Source organism: Xiphophorus couchianus, chromosome 23 (genome assembly GCF_001444195.1).
Source record: "Xiphophorus couchianus chromosome 23, X_couchianus-1.0, whole genome shotgun sequence".
Classification (NCBI taxonomy): domain Eukaryota; kingdom Metazoa; phylum Chordata; class Actinopteri; order Cyprinodontiformes; family Poeciliidae; genus Xiphophorus; species Xiphophorus couchianus.
In genome coordinates this window covers 10,662,625-10,684,583 of record NC_040250.1, presented here as the reverse complement: position 1 = coordinate 10,684,583, position 21,959 = coordinate 10,662,625, and the positions used below count along the sequence as shown (strand labels likewise).

Sequence of the window (21,959 nt, the reverse complement as noted above, 5' to 3'; positions counted from 1 at the left end):
ATTCAGAAATGTGAAATAATTTAATTCTAATTCTTTTATGCACACCAACTAAGAAGAAACTGACATGCACATCATGGGAAAGAATTACATTAATTGAAATAATTGCTTGTGCCATTCTTTTGTATGGAACAAATGGGACATAAGGCTGTATTGTATACTGTATATATATAAAGTTTATCACTTGACTGACATGTATTGCATAAAATTGATTAAATATCATTATCCAACTAAATCATTCAAACCAGATATTTTAAGCAACTAATTGTCTTTACAGGCACAGCATCTTCTACAGTTATACGGTGCAGAAAAAAGATCATTCAAATTCAAGGACACAGTGATGAACAACTTTACAAGCCAACATTAGACAAGCGCTACAGCTTTAGTTAGTTGAATTGGTCTGGATACGTGGAAAAAAATATATATCTTGCTAATTTGCTTTGACAGTTTGATTCTGATTGTTTCTGAGCTTCTCTTTCAAAGAAATCTCTTAATGACTGCAACACAAACTAATGATTTTTGCACTAGAGTGTTTATGTTTCTTTATGATAAAAATAAAATATTTAATTCTAGAATTCAATTGCCCAAAGTTGTGATTCCAGACTAAGCACACTTTTTCAGATCAATCACTTTGCAGTAACTTAATGCATTCAGGCATCAAGGCATGAGGAAGACCATAGTCAAACTGAGCATCAGGACAAAGATGCTCAGTTTGACAGGAAAGAAATGAGATTACTTTAATGACATGATGATTGTGAGTTCCACATGTTCTGGTCTGAGTATTTCAGAAACTTGAAGTTGCTGCAATTTTTATCCATATCTTGGCTGTTCAGAGCATGGTCAGGAGAAAGCTTCCAATAAGCAGGAGATGTCTGAACAAATATGTCATATTTTGTTGTCACTGTTCAGATGAGAATGGGCAGACAAAAACAGCAAACTGAAGCTACAATTCAAGCAGATTCACCAAAAGTTGACTATGAAAGACAGCAAAAACACTACCTAGATTGAACATTCTTGATTAAAGTTGTAACATTCAGTTCGTAGAGTCAGAATATGGTATAAGCAGCATGAAATCATGAATCTATCCTGCCATGTATCAGTGGTTCAGGCTGCGGATAGAGGTGTACTGGTAGGGGTGACTTAGTGGAACTTAGGACCATAGGCAATCTTAGGGTTGTTGCTGAACAATCCTAAGATTGTTCAACTGGCAGTTCAGTTGTTGCTGAACTGCCATTTCTTCGTAATAACTGTATGTTCATCTTCTGGCAGGATGATGCACCATGTCACAAAGCTCAAACTGATTTCTGTAGTATGACAATGAATTCACTGTACTCTCCACGGTCACCTGGTCTTAATCCAATTAAACACCTTTGTGATGTGGTGGAACAGCAGATTTGTATCAACGATGTGCAGCTACAACTCTGCAGTAGCTGTGTGCTGCTATCATGTCATGACTCAAAAGCTCTGAGAAATGTTTCCAACACCTCAGTCAATCTTTACCACACAGAATTAAGGCAGGTTTGAAAGCAAAATGAAATCCAATCTACCACTGGCACGGTATACCTGCTGTTTTTATCCTAATCAGATTTTACAAAGAAATAACTTAAAGCTGCATGAAGCATTTTATTTGTTTATGCTGAATAGCTTCTGGACATACGTTATCATACATTATATATGATAAGCAGGCAGCTACATAGAAACAAGAGGTAAGATACAGCTCATTGTGATTTTTGTTTGTCTGATATTCTTTTAAATGCATAATCGCACTGCAGAGCAAATTTGTTTTTTGAAGGAAACAAGAAAATCATATTCACTAATCAGAGTGAATCATACATATAAGCTGAAACAGGAAGGATTCAAATAGACTTGATGTGAAAATCAAAGAGCACTTTGTGGCTGCAAAAAGTGATAGGACGAAGTCGTTTGGATTCTGCTAGACAGATGTTTCCCAGCAGGCTTCAACAGAAGCAAAACGAGATATATTTAAATCAGGCATTTTGTGGGTTTAGGAGCATTATCAGCGTGTGCTTGCTCTGTTTTCCATTTACATGCCCAGTTCGTCCTCACTATTAGTATCCCCCTTGTCTGCTTACCTTGATAATGCTACCCGAGAGTTCACAGAGTCAGTTCCTATGAATTACAAGTAAGTGGCCCTGCAAATGTGAGGTCATTGCATATTATTTCCAAATGTACTGATTTTACTTTTTCATATGAAAAAAAAAGTACAGGAGTATCCCTAGTGATTAGAACTCTTTTTCAGTTCAGTCATTGAGTTAGTTTGTTAGATTTTTTGTCTGTCTGAAAACTGGAAAAAGCTGGTGTTGCTCTTGATTTGAATACTTATGATTACAGTAACAAATGGGCCATTATTTTACCCTCATTTATTAAGTCAAATACATCTTGTCTGATTTAAACCCTGGTTTATATTTTTGCTAAACTGCAGGCTTTAAATGACTGGTATAAATAACAAGCCATTTCACTTTATGCTGTTGATTGCCGTTTAGCACTGGCAATTTTTTTTAAAATTACGATTATTTCCTGGCTGGTGCCTTGAAGGTACGGGAATTGGGGAAAACTCTGTCCGCAACAGTCTTTAGGAAGGTGGTGTGTGTCAGTACCATCAATATGAATGTGCAGTTAAAAGTTTTATTGCTGAAGAATCTTGTGCTCTAATGAGATGTAATTCATTTCTAAACTGAGCCACAAATGAAAGGCATTCGGTGTAAAACCACATTTTGTCCATTTCATATGTATCTGTTTCTGCTTAGCTGCAGAACTTTAATAGATACGCATGATTGAAATAGGTTCAAAACAGGGGGTCTCATTTTACATGTTTGAAAGGAACAAATGTAATATGGCCTTGTATTACAACTTTGCGGTCTGCTTTTAGTCTTTATATTGCAATTTAAGCCATACCTGTTCCATTAGCTCAGTTAACCTTTGGGAGTCTCAGATAGTTGATGTGCTATAAAAAAAACATTCATGATGACTAACAGCATCCTGCAATCAAGGTCATCTTATATGTGTGCTCCTGTGATTTAACTATACAACGTTCACATGAAGGATGGAACCATTGTTATGTCACTGAAGTAATTTGACTACCTTCGTCATTTTATCATCAGGTGATGCAGCCATAATTCATTCAGGTGGAGGTAACTAGGAAACCATTAACTAAAGGGCAACACGTCATTGTACAATTGTGATGAAAGAGATAAATCTCTCTCTTCAGTATGAAAAACCAAGAACTATTTTACTAAATAACTGTCTTTTTTAGTCTAGAAAAATCCAGAGTTTGCCTTTCTAATTGAAAACAACTGATCACAGGAGAAGAAAATGGTTGACTATGATGTGAGCTCCAGTAGACTTGTCTTTTTTTACTTTGTACCAAGCAGTTCAGTATTCTTACAGTTTATTGTGGTTTCGGCTGTATAGCTACCTACTGAGGTGGAGTGGACCATGATATTCTTTGTTATGACCTTTCACTTCTTCTTGGGCTGTAACTAATAATCTTGTAGAGCATGGAGGAAAAGACTGATCAGAAAAGGCCTACAAAGAATTTGTGAGTAACACATAATGTCATAAGATCAAACAAACATCCATTTGACAGACAATAAAACTTTTAATTAGCATTTTATTAGCTATCACAATTGAAAAAATATTATCAAAGGATGTCATAGTTAGCAGAAAGGTAAATTTTAATTTAATTATTGAACTTTTAAAGTACGTTTGTAAATTAATGGCATTTTCTGTTCTTCTGCTGCATCTCCTCAATTTTCCATCTTAGTTGCTTTAGCTTTAGACCTCTCATGACCTATTCCCTAAAGTGTAAATAATTAACGTCCTTCTTACTGACCTATTTGAGTCTTTTTTTTCCTTGCTTGTGTTGCGATGGTAAATCTTTGGCAACTCTTTTCCCGGGCCTCCTGCCTGGAAAAGACAGAGAAAGAGGGATCTCAGCATTATTTAGCCAGTCCCAATGGCTTAACAGTTAATGAGGTCAATGCGAAGATGCAGATGCAGTCTATACGTGTTAAGACTGAGTACTTGCTGTTTTTCTCCTTTGCTGACCCTGTCCAAAATTGTTTTGGCCACTAGAAGTTTTGGCAATTAAAATCAGAAAAATTTGGAGGTGAAATAATTGAATTAAACTTTCAGGGAAAGAGTAAATAAGACAATAAATTGATTAACTCTGATAGTACATGTTTTATTATATTGTGTTTCAGAAAATGCTTTGAAAATGTTTGGAAGAGAATCAGAGCAGCAAACTCCTCTCAGCACACCGAGCCACAGTGGAGGCGACAGATGGAGCAGCACTTCCCAACCACAAACCACTGAAACTATGAGAAACATTCTGGAACCTATAATACCTACACAGGTGTGCACACGCTTTCTGTCCTACCACAGCAGCCCTTCACTATGTCATGACCAAAATCTAGAATTAATGCAAATTAATTCTAGATTTTGATCTAGAACTCACAGTTCTAGACAAAGCATAAACCTATTTCAACAAATGTATTACATGTAGTGCATTTGCATAAATTTGTTTTCATCCTGGCTGATACAGCAAAAATGTTGTTAGCCATTGCTGCAGGATGAATTATTGCTGCTAAGTTATCTGTTGATCAAAGCATAAATTTCATCTCTGAATATCCTCAAGAGTCACTGTAGCATGGCTTAAAGCCATGTTTCTTGGGTTTACATACTTTTAGCACCCAAAGTTGCGCAGGTAACCCATACTGTGTGTATGAGATACTGTTGATGGTACTTCAAATTACTTCCAATACTCAAAATCAAACTATCACCAATAAATGCATTTATTATTTGTCTAGTATCTCCTAATTTTAAGTGTTTTGATAGACTTGGCTTTTTAGAAGGTAACATGCAATAGTAGACCTTACAAAAAATGAAGGTACAATTTTAGTTTAAAAAACATTAAAAAATCATAATATATCACAAATTAAAAGAAATTTATATAAAATAATCTACATTTGCTTTGAAATACTTTACATTTAAAATATCCATTTCCAGGTTAGGCACGTCTATGAACTTCTAGTCTATGCTTGCCAAAAAAATCTGAGAAAATGCTCAAAATTAAATTCTGTCAAATGAAAAAAAGTCATAAATCTTACATTTTTGACTACCTTTCAAAGAATCTCTTTTAAATTACATAGTTTAACTTTGGTCAGTGTTTGTATGTTCACTTGGTCAAATGCAGTCTATACTCTTTAAAAACTGGGAAATAGTACTTTACTTTAGAATGATTGGAGACTCAGGAGCATATGGCAACTTTAGCATCATTATTGCATTACACAGTACTAAAAATGTTTCCACACAAACAACTTGAAAGAAAATGTGGGAATTTAGAAAAAAAATAGCTGACCCCAAATTACTCAGTGAATACCTTGTTTATTTACTCTTTATAAATTTATGAGCTCATGGAACCTTTATATAATTATCAAATAAACTATTAAGCAAAACATATTAGGTAGTTGTACAACTCTGTTTCAATACAGAAAAAGAATAACATGTATAAATTAATGGCTTCTGGATGGTAAATCAACAATAGCACACTTGTCCTTTCCAGCAGCCATTGTCCTGTGCATACAGCAGTAAAACCAGCTGACCAAATGTTGTGGAGCTCTGCTTATGTTGCTAGGTGACGGGTTGAGCTTTGCAGGATTTGCTAAGTAACCAGCTGGGCTTCCCACAGGCTTCTGTACCTGCTGATTTGTGACGTTACATACCAGATGTTTTTGAAACCGTTCCTTTTTACAAAAACTGGCTGAGTAGTTTTGAAGCACTTGGGCTGTTTTTAGAACCAGTAAAGACCCAAACGGAAGTACAAAAACATGCAAAATGTGAATTTTGTATAATTTTTCCCCTTCAACATTATACTATATTTACATTTTTCTCCATTTCAGGCTCTGGGAAATGAACTACTGGTGGGCCATGACACTCTTCCCTCCAATAGTCTCCCAAATTTGGCCCCACCTCTCAACGAAATGCTTCTGGCTGGCTTCAGCATTCTGTTGTTGCTCCTCCATTGCCTCTACCGACATTAAACGCTGCAGGGAAACTCGCTGAGGACCCTTTAAGCAGATGGAAGAAACAGAAGAAAACTGACATGGGCTATTATTCCTTCTTCTAAACATGAACAGTGGCACAGTTTTTTTCTTAATTTCTGTGTCAAAACAATCTGACTCCAAATATGTGGACGACCTTCTGCAGTCAGGCACCAGTGTGTACATTTGTACATTGTGTTTAAGCAAGCTGAAATGAAATTAAAATACAATTTCATGGACTAAGCCAGCTGTGTAACAATGCTACGTTTAACACAAATATGTGTGATAATGTACCATGTGATTAAATATATACCTGTAAAAATTTGTTTGTTTTTTGAAATGAAAAGGGAAATATCTGAAGAAAACCAGTGAACTTCGTGTCTGCACTGGTCTCAGTGCTTTAACTGTCCTGGAAAAGATGGAGTTTCCCACTCTCTCTAGTTGGCTCAATAAGGAGCTTTATTTCTTCACGATACTGGAGTAGAGGTAAAATAGATTGTATTTAAACATCCTGAACTAAAGCACAGATTTCAAGTCCAGAAAGATCTACAAAAGATGCCTCCAGCTGAAGTACATAAACAACTCTGACATAATTATTGCCATCTCTGTCAAGACTGGAGAGCTTTGTAACAGGACTTTCCATCAAGGCTGTTGTGCTTTAGCGATAACGCCTCTGTTTATAGAATATATAGGTCTTTGGTCTTTATCTGCAAAGACATGTTGTTGGACTTGAAAGGAAATAACCAGAAAAGCTGTAGGTCTACCTGTAGCTGCTGTGCTTTGTGTTTGTGACTGTAATACCCTTTTATTTCTCATTGTGTTAGTGAATATTGCTATAAGCTGCACTCTGTTTTTTTTCTGCCAAAGAAGGAAGTGAACAAATTTGACATATTTAGTTTTCACCAAATGGAGCCTATCAGATATTTAACAGTAAAGAATGATTCTGGGTTTTCTGTTCGGGAACCTGCAGTGGATTCTGAACAGAGGCAGAGTTGTATTGAATAAAAGTTCTCATATACTTACAGACACCTGTTTTGGTTATTTTAAGCTATTTTTGTATAACCGTTTGTTCTCCCTCTTAGAAAGGAAGGGAAAAGAGCAGAGTGGAGGTTCAGGGGAAGCTGGGGGGGCAGCGGGCTCCCAGCCCGGGCCTAGAGGGGGCCCGGATGAGAGGCAGAATATGACTTCAAGGATCTAAGCCTTTATCACGTCTGATGAGAGCTGGAGAAAGCGGGACCTCGCCTGTTGAGTATGGTGTATGTAGGATTATGTAATGTGGTGCCCCAGCAGATTATATAGTGTGCTGCCCCAGTCATTGTTGACTCACGGTTGCTAAAATCTTTACAAGATCAACTAATTTTAGTGACATAGTGGGTGTAAAATATTGAATAAAATGTTGTGCTACATGACTGGCTTTATTTTCACTCTTACATTTAACTTTATGACACACAAAATTACAAGTGGATCGTCCATAGTGTCTCCAAGTGTATTTTGGGTAAAGCTTTTCACCAGCTGTCTACCAACATCATCATCAGTCACTTGGTAACAGATGGCAAACTAGCTACAGCGTTTCTACGGACTAAGTTAACATGAGTGTTCTGGTTGAGCGCGTTTTTGAGCCAAGACAGCAGTATGGCGTTTATAGTTAGGGTTTACATTGGAGCCGCTTGGAAGAGCATCTTCCAGATTGTCCAGTTTGTGTGAACGGCGGCGGTTCAACGAGTCAACCAGGCTTCAGGCTCTGAGTTGAAATTTATTAAGTGTCAAAATGATCCGAATCCATCCGTTCAGAACCATTCTGAACTGATTTAATTTGTGTCATTTCATCATTAGTGACCAGTACCCTGATGTTTCTGTTGTTCTCTTGGTTTGTTGTATTTAATGTCAGATGGATTTCAGAATGACATAGTTACATGTCTATGTTGTAAAGTTAAATTATCATGAGCTTTATAATTTGGATATAAAGGGCCGGGTCATTAGCCCCACCCCCCGGCCCGACTCTGTCTTGTTCTGCTAATGGAAAAGAGCAATACAAAGGGACAATATTCTAACACAGCATTTATTTTATAATTTATCCTGTGTATTCTGCTTGCAAAAAGATGATGCCCTGGCTCCTGACTGAGCAAATGTGTTTGTTTTTTGCTTGCTTGGGTCAAGATATGCAGGACAAACAAAAACAAAATCTATTGAGAATGAATGTTCTGAATTTTAAAATACATTTTGCTCTACCATTTTACCATTGAACTCTGTTGTTATCTGCTTCTTAAAGGTTTTTGGTTAGACAAATAGGTATCATTTTGTCCTCTTATAACCTTATAAAAAAGGAAGGATTCAAGGAAAAATCTGCAGCAATAACACTTTGCAGCCTCAAGCACAAATTCATGTAGAATCTTTCAAAAATTCATCCACAAACATTTCATGCCATTATTTTCCTTTGTAGAATTCATATAAAACTAATTTATACAAATTTCAGTTTAATTAAAAGGGGTGCATTCCATTAAAATAATACAGTACATTGCTGTATTAATTATGTTATTAATTGTTGATAATAAAGAACTAACTAAATACAGCATGGAAAAGTTTCAGGCATTCTATTAAATACTTTGTTCTTTATTTAGAAATATTTATATAATGAACTTCTTTTTATGTATTGCTTGTAAATTAAGTGATTATATTGCACTTAAAAATGCAAATATATATTCTTTATTCTTTCCACAAATTCAAATTCAAAAATACTTTAATAATCCTTAGGGAAATTAAATATTGTTGTAGCTCATTAATTCAGATTCTTTAAAGAGTATTTGGAGATGGCGATGGCTGTTGGCAGGAATGATCTAAGGAAAGACGTAAACAACAATTTTATCCTAACTGAAGGAAATTAAGGACTCTTTTATAAAAATATCATGTTTCCAGTCTTTTCCAAAATCACCTTGGATCAAGATCTGGGTTTTGACAGTAGGGCAGTAGGAACTGTCCTGTTCTTGATTTTTTCCTTAGTGGTATATTTTGGGTTATTGTCATGTTGCAGTCTCTTTATGATTGTAGAGTGATGCATTCTCATGTCATTAGTGGAAAAACACTGTTACAGATCCTGTGATGACAATTTTGCGATTTTAGAAGCTTCTTTCAGAGCGTTACAGTCCTCTCTTGGAGTGAATTGGCTTGGAAAACCACACCTGGGCATATCAGCAATTTTGTTTGTCCTCTATTTTCTACAAGTTGCAGTGAAATATCACTTCCCACACTCATAAGCTGTTGCCATCTTATTTTTTAAGACCTATATATATATATATATATATATATATATATATATATATACAGGGGTTGGACAATGAAACTGAAACACCTCTCATTTGAAACACCCAATTTAGCCATGAAACCTCCCACACTAAAATGAGAGGTGTTTCATTGTCCAAATCCCTGTATATACACAAACATACTTTATTGGGGAGTCATTTTTTTTCCACATGGCTCTAAAATAAACTACCACAGTCAGTAGTAACTGAAATCTGCAAAATGAAAGGTTTTTTTGTGGCAGTAAGTGAAGCTTACCTTGAAATAACTTATAAACTTAATACACTGAGATGGAGGGGAAAACCAAGCTGTCAATTGATTGTATTGATGTTTTTCTTCTCTTAGATAAAGAGAGAAAAAAATGCATTTCAAGAGCCATAAATTAACAGCTCAAACAAATAAAGTTTTAATAGATTGTTATTATTTTCTCAATGCTTCTCCTCCTGACAGCCTTCAGGAAATTAAATTTGTTATTAGATTAAATTTCTAACAACAGGGGCTTGACCAAAAAAACAAAACCAAACATGATTCCCTAACCAAACATATTATTCCACCTAAAGGCAACTAATGCAAAACTTGCACTTCCTTGATGTTCATTTATATATATATCTAAATATATATTTACAATAAATGGAAGATGCCCGTTACCAGATATGTACATAAAATAAAATAAAAAACAAATAACCATTTTTATTTCAGGCAGATTGTAATGTCATTTAGAAATACAAGATATTTCTATTTGCATAATAGCAGAATAATGAGAGAATGATGTTATTTTTTTTTGTTACTCGGATTCTGAAGTTTACATTCTCTAAGATTGCTAGAGTATCTTACATACATTACTATGGTAATGTATGTAAGACACTACATTATTCTAGTAATTACTTACTAGTGAGTAAGTAATCTTACTTACTCTATCAACTAATCTTGATAGAGTAAGATTACTCCCTTAAAAAATAAAGATTACCACCTCAAAAAAACGTTTTTTTGGAGGTGACAAAAACACTTTTGTCACCTCAATATATCTGCAGTTTATATTAGAGATGTAAACTGCAAACTTGCACTTTTGTGTGTTTTTAAGCACATTGTGTGTACGTGTGGGCTTTTTGGGGGGGTATTTGACAGAAAACGTGATCAGCAGCCAGGCGTTTGCATAGGACTGTGGCCACTGCCAAAAAGTAGAAAGATCAGTCTTCAAAGATCAGTCTTTAAAGCCAGGCTTTAACCATTGTCTTGCTCTTTAAGACTACGGTCTTTAAATGAATGAGACCTCATTTATTTAAAAGCTTGCATACATGTTTTGTTTTACCTTCTAGTAGGGACTCTCACTAGCTTTGCAAATGTAAAGAAATAGAGGATTATCATCCCAAGTCCACAGGTGCTGTTTCAATGCGTTGCGACATAAAAAGTATCCATTTGTGACACAATAGTGTTCAGAAACTAAATTAAAGCTGTTGTACCATGGGGGCAAAAGGATTAGGTCATTGTTCATTAGGTTTTCAGTATGTATTTCACAAACTTGTGACTAACATGAAACAAAACACCATCTGCTTAGCTGAGATATATTTCTTACTGTCAGCATCAGTGATTAGCTCTGCCAACAATTGTAAACAAAATGAGTTTAATTTAACTTGGAATTCCTAAAGTACGACAGACAAAAAACAACAAAAATCAAGTTAAATTAGGGTCCTTTTTGTGCCAATGTAATAGTCAGAGAGGAAGCAGTGCTGCATAACTTTGGGTGGCAGATTGAAGATCCTGAGATAAAAACTGGGAGTAACGTCAGTGAATAGGATTAGAAATTAGCTAATCAGAGAGAGATAATGTTGGGTGGTTTGGAGATAAAGTCAAAGAGGTTGAGATGGATTGGACATATTCTGAGAAGAGATAGCAGATACATTGGAAAATTGGATGTTGAAAATGGAGCAGGATAAGAAGAACACCCCAGAAAAGATTCATAGACTTACTGAAGACGACATGATGATAAAACACCTGAAGAAGCAAAGGACCAGGTGAGATGGAGGCTACCCCTGAAGCTACCCCTGAAGCTACCCCTGAAGGAAAAACCAGAAAGAAGAAGAATGGCATTGGAATATTTTATTCATAACATTTGGAACCCAGGCTGCATGGTGGTGATTGTATCCACTCTTGCCTCCAAGAAGGTCCTGGGTTGAAGTCCTGGCCAAAAGGCTTCCTTCATGGAGTTCGCATGTTCTCTCTATTCAAGTGGGTTCTCTTTTTGTTCTCGTTTTTCCTCCAAAAACATCAATCTTACGTTAATTGCCAAAATTGACTTTATGTATGAATGTCTTATGCAAGGGTGTTAGTCATGTCCTGGCGACCTGTGGAGGCTGTACCTTGTCTCTCATTCAGTCTTGTGACATCTAAAGGATTAGGCAATTATAGAAGAGGCATTGACGGATGAATGTCACTGAGTTTAATTAGGGTAAAAAATATTCTCAAATCATCTGATCTAACTTGAGAGAGAAAAACATCTAAACACAATTTAATATTGCTTTGCAGTGTAAAATGAATGTCTTGTCATATTTATCTGTCTTGATCATCTCATACATATTGTGATATTAAGGTATTTGGTATTCATAAATTAGAATGCTTTGCATTGTGCAGATATTGTGGAAATAAATTTTGACATAAACTACAGTGTATGGACTTTACTGACTTTTCCTTATAGGTATAAAAGAAACATCCTGGTTTCAACTGTAAACATGGGAATATTTGCCATTCATTGATAAAGATCAGAACCTTGCACATGGAGTATAATAAGATAATCTTCTCAATATTGCTTAGATAAGCTGGTTGCCAAAAAACTCACAATCACAAGAGCTTTGGAAAATGATCCCTCGGTTTTCAAGGTTCAGCCTTGGTTAAGCCTTGCCATTTGTAGAGTTAAGCAGGTTTACATAAACATGCAGTTTTAGCTCAAATACGACCATATGTAACTGGGTCTATATTGTTCTATATTTTCACAAAATGTTTTCTTTAATTTATTTGTCCTCTTATACTTGTCTGTCTTTGTGTTCCTCTGTGTCTGCTATGAGGGGTTTGGTCCTCCAGCTCCGCCCTACTTTCTTCTTCTTTTGTTCAGGGTCCTCCAGCACCATTATAAATGTTAAGTTGTTCATTTCCTCTTCCCTTTTGTTACTCGTTCCACTGGGAAGAGGCAAGTTTTATAATCTATTGTAATCCTTTCATTTATATTGTCCAAATGTTTATTTTTTTTCTTCTGTATTAATGTTAGGTGTTTTAATATTTTCATTCGAGTTGCTATTATGCATTTATAAGATTTGATGCATGCTAACATTATTATTTTGTATAGATCGGGTTGGAGAACTGGAGCACATGCTATGTGCTAATGCTAATATCTCCCGATTGACAGGTATGTTAGCGCACCCTTTTGTTACTCGTTCCACTGGGAAGAGGCTGAATAAACGGAGTCCGCCTCCAAACCCAGACTCGGTGTTTTATGGTTTATCCTATCAACACACAACGCAGAAGTCCACCGGTCACACATAGACTTTGCAATTTGCTGTTGTTTTCCGCTCCCGGTGGAAAAAACCTTGACACAGCTCCCTGTGAAATAAAGTCTTTACCTGAGACAGTACAATACAGGACACCAACAAAAGATAAGCCAACCCGAAGCTCTGAACTCCTTACCCTTTCTGACATTTCCGAAATGTCATCCTCAATCAGAAGTCTGGTTTAAATCTTGTACAACAATCAAAAATACATGGCCATCATAATTCTTTGTAAGGCATCTTTTTGATATTTGTAAGATAAAAGTAAGAAGGGATTGTAAAATCTCAGTTGAATAAAGCTGATTACAGTCCCAAAGCCTGCAGAGAAAATCTGAATTATAATCTGAAATATTTAACCTCCTGCTTAAAATTTTTGGGACTCATCAAGTCCTTTTCAAAGAACATAATTCCTCTTTGGCTAAAATCTGTTAGAATTAAGGGCTGCATAAAGCCAACAGAAGCAAATTTGTTAACATTGCCATGCCACAATTGTTTAAAGTTTTTTGAATCAGTTAAATTGAAGTTGCTTGACATCTGTAATTGTCAAAAAAGAATTTGAAATATAACTAAGGAATTCATGTGCTTTTCATAATATACATTGAAAAGCAAAAGATTTTTGCTCAACCCTGCAGATCAGTGATTTCAGGTGTTTCAATCATTCTATGTCCACATAAATATAAAATCCAGCACCAGGAAACAGACAGCCAACTACAAACATTGGTAACAGAATGGGTTGCTCTCAGGAGCTTAGTGAAATTTTCTGGATAGAGGTACATTGGACCCCTGGTAAAGCTGAAATCCACAAGCACTTTGGACCCCTCTTAAAAATACCTAACTGACCTCCATTTTAGGGTCATATTAAAGTAAAGACTCTGAGCCAGGCTTTCTTGTCCAACATCTGTGTCTGACCTCACAAATGTGCATCTGTAAGAATGGTTAAAAAGTTTAATAAACACATTCTTAAACCTTGAGAAATCCCTTCCTAGAAAGGTTATAGTTTTAAAGATAAATGTTGGGCCAATTTCACATAAAATATTCTTGAGATGTCAAATACATTAACATGTGAGACTTAAATTTGTGGCAATATAGTTTACAAACAAATGCATGAAGATAGTCTGAGTGAATTAAAATCACAGAGGTCAAAGAAAGAGCCAAAACATCTGAGAGAGGTTGGTATTTCATCATAATGGAAGGGCCTTGGGTATACAAAACTTAAAAAGCTTTCAAGACTATTGAGACAATTTTTAGGAAATGTACAACTCATTCAAACCTAGTTGGCTGCGGTAGAAAATAATTAATCAAGAGTTCTTTGCAACTTAATCAGGACAAGTCAGAGAAACATGCATGTAAAAGGAAAACACTTACAACATGACTTTATAAGGGCAGATAGATGGGCTTCTGTGGCAGCTATAAAACATGCACTACAGGAAAAAGCACCTTGTATGGACTCCAAAACCCAGACCATTTTGGACCACAAAGATTTGAAGAGGAGTACAGGGTTTGGGGAGACAGCACTATGGGCTGCTAAAACCAGACTGGAACGTCTTGGAGTTATTAACCACAGGTATGTGTGCCTTGCAAACAGCCAAGCGTTTGACCTGAGCAGCCTGGCCAGTCACCAGATTTAAATGTGACTGAAAATGTTAGTGTGATTTAAAGAGGGAAGGTAGAAAAACATCAAACATCACTGAGTCTGAGTTCAGAATCTGACTCCAAAGTGTTTGAAGCTTTTCAACACTTCTTTAAAAAGTTGTAAAAGCTAAAAAATGCCTTGAAGTTGAGGATGTAACACAAAAGTTTATATTTTACTTAAAACTTCAAAGTTTAACAAACTTAATACTTCATCCACATCACCAAATGCCTTTAAAGGAGACATATTTTAATACTTCTGATTGCAAGTTTGTATACCAAAATAAGAAAAAAATCAGGAAAATATTATGGTATTGTAGAAATAGTAGGTAAAATATTTTACTATAATTAGAATAAGCCAGAAAGAAAATGTGGGAACTGATAATACGTGGCAAAGTAAAGAGTATTCACCTATTAAAGTTTTGTCAGGTTTTTCTTGTTTTAACACTTAAATGTTGAAAATAAAACTAATTTTAATAAGGGCCGGCAGTTTTTAATTTTCTTTTTATAAAGAAAATAAGATTTTATTTGCCAATGTGAAACATATATTACTCCCTCTTGATAAATCATGACCTAACTGTGACTGTCCACATTTTTTTGGTTCAGTATTGAAATCCAACTCTGTGGTGGACTGTCAGTCTGTCCAGGATTTACCTCGCCTCTCCCCCAAGAACACTTCATGCCCAGATGATCTAAAAACATTTAGCACAGCTTACTGCTTAAGCTCAAGATTCCAGCAACACTTTATGTACTGAAGAACCAACATTATTAACAGAGGAACACATTTGGCTCAAGCATTCTTCATTTCACTATCTTTGTCCTTCTCCATGCACCTTGGAAGAAGGTGAAGTTGTGCTCAAAACCTTTAAATCTGTTGTCAGAATGGTTTGAAGCAAATATAGAAGTTTTTAAAAGTGTGTATCCATTACAGAGCATTTCAGAAAAACGACATCATGTTGATAGTATGATGGTGATAGCTGTGATGCTGATTCAGGAGTCTGAATCAGATATTTTTAAAGGAGAATGTTTAGCCATTCATTCATGACTTGAAGCTCAAATGTAATTAGATTGTGCATAGGACAATGATACAACGTCCATAAATGAAAACAATTTTGGAAACAAAGTTGGATTGGATATTTTTTCCTTTTAATTTTTTATAATTTCTGTACATATGCATAGCTTTAGAAGCATTTTTTAAATCTCATACCTATGAGATGAAACATTTTATGGAATAATTTTCCTACTAGCAGAGAATCTTCTAGCTCTAAGAAGCACTCTGTGTGCTTGATGAAATTTGTGAAATAGGATAATTACTAGGATCTATCCAGATGAAAACATTCAGCAATATACATCAAAATATCTAAATCCTATTTCCAGGAGTTATGTAATATTATTCATACAGCAACATGTGCATCATCAGTAGAACTTAATTTCAAACTTATTTATGATAACTGATAAGACTTGGCACATCAACGGTTAACACAGCCACAAGTTCAGGAAATGTCTGCCTGAAAATGACACTGCGATGTTTGGTAGAAGTACTAGAGTTTATTTCAAGGTTTCCTCAATTTGGTTCAGCGATCTTCACTGAAAACCAAATAAGCACCCATTGCAGCACTTCTAAGTAATGAGCCTTGGTGTCTGTAATGATGGTTCCAATAAGTGATTTTCCAGTAAGAAAAACAGACAGATGTTCTGACGAGCACATTTCAAAAAACATGTTTAGAATAGAGGAAATTCTCCTGGAACATATTGTTCAATTTAAATGGGATTTTATGAATGAGGTTTGCAGAGAAACCTATGAAGTTTCATCAAGAGTAAAATGTGGTTTTACTCTTTCTGTAAAACTACATTCATACTGTATCTATTAACATGAAGAAAGACCCTTTACATAAGTGACCTTATGCAATCAGATTTTATTCCCATCAAATTTAATGTGTTGGGTATTATACTTCAGCTTGATGGTGAACATAGTACTAAGTGCAATTAACTGAATGGCCTGAGTAAAAAGGACCCTTTTATATTTTTAGCAAAATAGTAATCAAAGAAAAATGTTCCTGATTAACATCAATTAAACGAATTGGCAACTAAACTGTTTTGAATTTAATTAGCTAGACATTCAAGAGAAAACATGAGCTCTTATCTTTTTTACAGTTTTAAAAGCAAGTACTACTGCTGACCTGGAAGCTCAGATGATTCAATCTGTTAACCTTGGACCATTTCCATAACACTAATGTCTCAGAACGTTTCTCTCTGCATTTCTGCTCTGCTGCTAAATGAGACATTCTGAAGGCAACGGGCTGGTAGGTTCAGTGTATGGAGATGTCATTTCACATCCAACTCTCATACTAGACTTGCCCTCACTCAGTCACTATCACTGCATTGAAGCTGTTCAGACTAGACCAAGCAGCAATTTAGCCTGAAGAGAAGTCCTGGTCTGGGCAAAAGACTCTCCGTCTGTCTTTTTTCCTGCAGATATCCACCAACGTTTCTGCAGATTTAGGTCCAGATGCAGATCAAGTCAATACCTGCCTGTTGGCAGCACTTCACTTGATCTAGTGAGACCTGAAAGAAATAATAGCTCTTATCCTCTACAACATAAGAAGTAAAAAATAGAGCCTTAAAGATATATTAGAAACAACTGAAATAAAGATAGTACTGATAAACAATATCTCACCAACTAATAAATGTTTATTAAATATAGGAAACCAAGAAATTACATTTAAGTAAGAGTTCACAGCCTTTACCGAACACTTTGCTAAACCTCTGGCAGAAATTATAACCTCCACTCTTTCTGAATATTTTATGCTACTACCTATAATTGCCTGGTCTCCCTTGAAGAAGAAATTGTTAATTTGAGCATCAAAATTGTTAGCCTCAGCACTTACTTCCTGGTTAAATAACTATTAAGTAAATAAATAACATGCCACAAACTTAGCACACCCACCTTTAGGCAGTTCGACTCAAGCTCCATCACGCTGGGATAACAGACATCCGTCAGTCATTTTCAGATCTTCCCAGAGATGTTGAGTCAGATTCAAGTCTGGAGTCTGACTTGGCTTGGCCACTCCATGACATTCATAGGACGGTTCTGAAGCCTTTCCTTTAAGATCTTGTCCATGGGCCTTGGGTTGTTGTCCTGCTGGCAAATGAACTGTTGCCTCATTCTGAGGACATCCTGAAGCAGGTTTTATTCAGGATGTCTCTTGACATTGCTGCATTCATATTTCCCTCTGCCCTGACTAGTTCCTGCTGCAAACCATTTCCATAGAATGATGCTGCCACCATTCTCCAGGAGATGACGAGCCCTGCCCTGGTTTCCTCTACACATAGCACCTGGCATTCACACCAAAGAGGTCATTCTTTGTTTCATCAGAGCAGAGCATTTGGTTTCTCATGAACTGAGAGACATTATATATAAAGGTGTGTGTCTTTCCAAATCAAGTCCAATCAACAGAATTTATCACAGGTGGATTCAATTCAATCGCTAAAAAGATCTCAAGTACAATCAGTGGAAACAGCTTAATTTTGAGCTACATTGGCAAAGGCAGTGAATTTTTATGTAAATGTTATTTCTTGGAAGATATTTTAGTAAAACTTAAAAAAAAAAAGCTTGTTTGTTTAGGAATGTGAAAAATTAAAAACAAATGTGAAAAGAGCTATTACCTAAGAATACACAGTCCCTGCCAATAATCAAAGTTCCTGAATAACCACATTTCATTTTCATCAAGTTCATGGTAAGGGATTCCATCCAAAAAATATATGTTTTGCTGATTGCAACAACATGCTCACAGGCTTATGTAAGTTTTCATTTGCTTATTCTACTTATGTTTACACTTTTTCATTTAAAATCCAACAATGATAAATATAAAGAACAAGAGGAAGTACAGCACGGTTGTTGCAGGAAAGTGATCCAGTATTATACTGCCCCCTAACGTTGTTGGTGAGCTGTAAAAATGTCTTTAAAACACATCCATCACACTTAGTTTCTCAGAACATCCACATCAGTGTCACTGAAATGACTGTTGTAAGTGCACTAAGGGTGATTCATTGTCTTCTCCGATCGTTCTGACGCTTCTCTCTGTAAAGGAGCTCAGACATTCAGGGTTTTTTTTTTTTTTTCATAAAGACAACTTGCACAACTTGTCTCTTTCTGCTGTCATGGCAACAGCACTGTAATATACAGTATATGGAAGGCCAAACAATTATATATTATACTCAGAGTTTCTCTCAGACCATTTGAAAATGGTGTCAAATTTTTAGTTTTTAGGTTACAGAAATACATAAAGTCAAGACGTGACAATTAATATGTATTGATTCATTAGTCTCAGATATTTGAAACATAAAACTAAAGAATATGCCATGCATCAAAATGTTTTCATTCTATTGTCAAACAGCAGAAAGTTATATGACATATGCTTCTTCTTTCTCCCATTTTCTTTATCATGATCAGAGATTTTTACTAACTGAAATGACCTCCTCAGTAAAGCTAATCAGATTTTTAACACTGCTTTAGAGATGAAAGATTGGTCCAGGAACTGCTTCTGAAAGAGCTGCAGTGAAAGAAGTTGATGTTTTATAAATATCATCCTAAAACTGGCAGGATTTCATATGCTCCTTGTGCAGCATAATAGTACATTGCAGCATTAAGCTATCTTGATCCAAGTCCTCCCTCACCCCTTATTAGTGCTGCCTGAGTGCCTCAGGTCTACTCAAGCAGAAAATAAGCCCCCCATCTGAGTTATTATCCCTGTTTTTGAAGCTTCTAGTTCACCTCTCTGGCTCACTGTGGTTTATTATCTTGTTCAGACTTTACTGCTATACACAGAGAAGTAACATCTCCAGCAGGGTCAACAAAACACAGTCACTTATTACCTTATTTTTGCTTCATTAACCCCAAAGCACCTGCATGAACCCTTTGCAGCAGTTTACCTCATTGAAAAGAATCTTCATCCTGCTGAAACCAACCACATTAAAAAGACATTTAGCGTGTGTACATAACACTTCAAGCAATGGACTTTAAACCATTGCTGATTGCTAGTTAATAACTATGTGACTACTCACTAACAAAATATTGACAAAGTGAATAATTAGAGCTTAATAAATATAATAAAAGGCTTCCTACAGCATTTTTAAAAATACCTTCATGTCTGACAGAAAAGGAGTCCAACACTGAGTAAAAAGTAAGGGAGGCCCCAGAAAGGTAAACTAAAACAAAGTCATGTAGTAGAAAGGATAGACTGCAGAGATGCATTCCTTGACTACATCACATATGGATTGCAATTTTTTTTTTTTCAAATAGCCTACTGTATGATTAAACAGTAATGGTGTGAAATTGAATTGATATTGAAGTTTTCTTGCTTCACGTGATCCAAGTCATTTTCATCAGATTAACATTTTCTATTATTTATAAACAAACCATCCTTGTAGACAATCAGGTCCTTCGAAAACCTAGACAAGGTCTGTGTCCACAATGTCTGAGTAAAGTCAAGCTTGTTCCCAATGCAGGATGGACTCGTGCTGGGTCAATGTTGTTTGTAGCGTTCAAGGACAAGATCTCAAAAATAAAGGTTGTCTGGTGTAAAAGCATTTGTATTTTGCTGACAAAATGATTCTGCTTGTATCTTAATCCATGGCCTTCAGAGTGCTCAGCCAAGTGAGAAGCAGCTGGCATAAGAGTCACTCCCTCCATGTTGGAGGCCATGGATCTCAACCCGATTTGGGTTTATTTCTTTCTCAGGGGACACATTAGACTTTGGCTCTAGGAGTTTAAATATCCTGGTTTCTTTTCAAGAGTAATGAACATGTGGTGTGTGAAATTGATAGGCGGATCAAGCCATATCCGAAGTAATGTGGGCACTGCTCCGGTCTGACTTGGTAAAGAACGAACTGATCCAAAAACTCACTTTCCTATTCACTGATCTTCACTGATACAGCATTGAAGAAAGTCAAAATATGCCAGGTACCAGTGATGAATTGAGGTCCTGCTGTGTGCAGGATGTGCCTACTCTCAGAAATACGATGATGAGCTCTTTCATCTGGGAAAGCTCAAAGTGCGGTCACCGTTTCTCCACATCTTACAACATGTAAGTTAAGCATCTGATTGATTGATTGATTGATTGATTGATTGATTGATTGATTGATTGATTGATTGATTGATTGATTGATTGATTGATTGATGGATTGATGGATGGATGGATGGATGGAAGGAAGGAAGGAAGGAAGGAAGGAAGGAAGGAAGGAAGGAAGGAAGGAAGGAAGGAAGGAAGGAAACAGATCATTGAGAAAATATTTGCACCCTGTCAGATTTCTTTCATTTATTTTTTTTATTTTTTGGATACCCTAACCCAGTTTTCACATCATCAAACAAATAATACAAGAAAAAATAAATAAATAAATAACCTGAGTAAATACCAAAACTCTTTTTTAAGAGGAAAAAGCTATCCACATCAACCTTGATTTTCAGAAGTGTTTAACAGATTGCATTATTATTTTCATGTTTTTGTGATTTATGTAACAGGCCGCTCTTTTAAATGAGACAAAGAGTCTCGAGAGATTTTTCCTGTGTAAATAAAGGATTTCATATACTAAAAAGTAATCCTCCTCCTTGTTAATTTTTAATTGACGGTGGGTTAACCTTGCTTTTTGCAAAGCTCAGGTCAAAGAGATGCTATTGCCAGACCTGTAGAAAGATAAAATCATTCAAATAGAACCAGTTTAAGCAACATAAAGTAGAGGAAACGTACTCAGAAGTGCATGCACAAATTTTCTGATCTACAGACATTCAAGAACAGAGGACACATTTACTGAAAGTCATTGTTCAGTGTTCATGACTGAACAATAAGAGACTGGGAAAATGTATCATCTGTAAAAGAGTTCAAAAGCCAAAATTCCTGCTGGCCAAAGAAGACACAGAGGCACTGCTTACATTTGCCAAAAATAACATCTTAACTCCTGAGACTTTTGCATAAATATTCTGCAAAATGATGAGAGAAAAGGGGCGTTCTAACAATTCTGGTTTGTATTTACTCTAGTTTTCCTTGATATTAAATTAAGTAAATGATCTAAAGTATTTAGGTGCTACAAAAACGTAAAACAGAAGATATCTGTTAGTGGGTAATTCTTTGTTAGAGCAGTGCCCATATAGGAAATACTTTTTTGGCTTATCTGGAAAACTCTGGTACTATACTCTAATGTAGAAGTAAGAATGTTAAAAAGGCTAATTAAAATAGATTTTTTTTTAAAAATATTGGTCATCAGTGAGATAAAGTTCTCTATAAACTACAGTACATCTCTACACAAACTTTTACAAGAAAGCAGGAGTGGAAAGGTCGCATGTGCGTTGAATATGTGGTGTTTGTCTTTGACATAATCAGTGACAGATTACACAAAGAGGTAGATGATTTCTCTAAATTTAGATTTTTTTTGTTTTTGGGTGTGG

At 35.8% G+C, this 21,959-nt stretch overlaps 1 protein-coding gene across 1 annotated transcript in view; it reads left to right on the top strand.

Moving 5' to 3' along the window:
• The window catches only part of gfra4b (GDNF family receptor alpha 4b), a 48,972-nt gene extending 41,507 nt beyond the window's left edge, over positions 1-7,465 (top strand). Inside the window, exons 7-8 of the mRNA XM_028008056.1 lie at positions 4,221-4,372; positions 5,919-7,465. Of these exons, the coding sequence (XP_027863857.1) occupies positions 4,221-4,372; positions 5,919-6,059 (293 nt within the window). The 3' untranslated portion in view covers positions 6,060-7,465. The remainder of the gene's footprint in view (positions 1-4,220; positions 4,373-5,918) is intronic.
• The last annotated feature ends 14,494 nt before the right edge of the window (positions 7,466-21,959 follow it).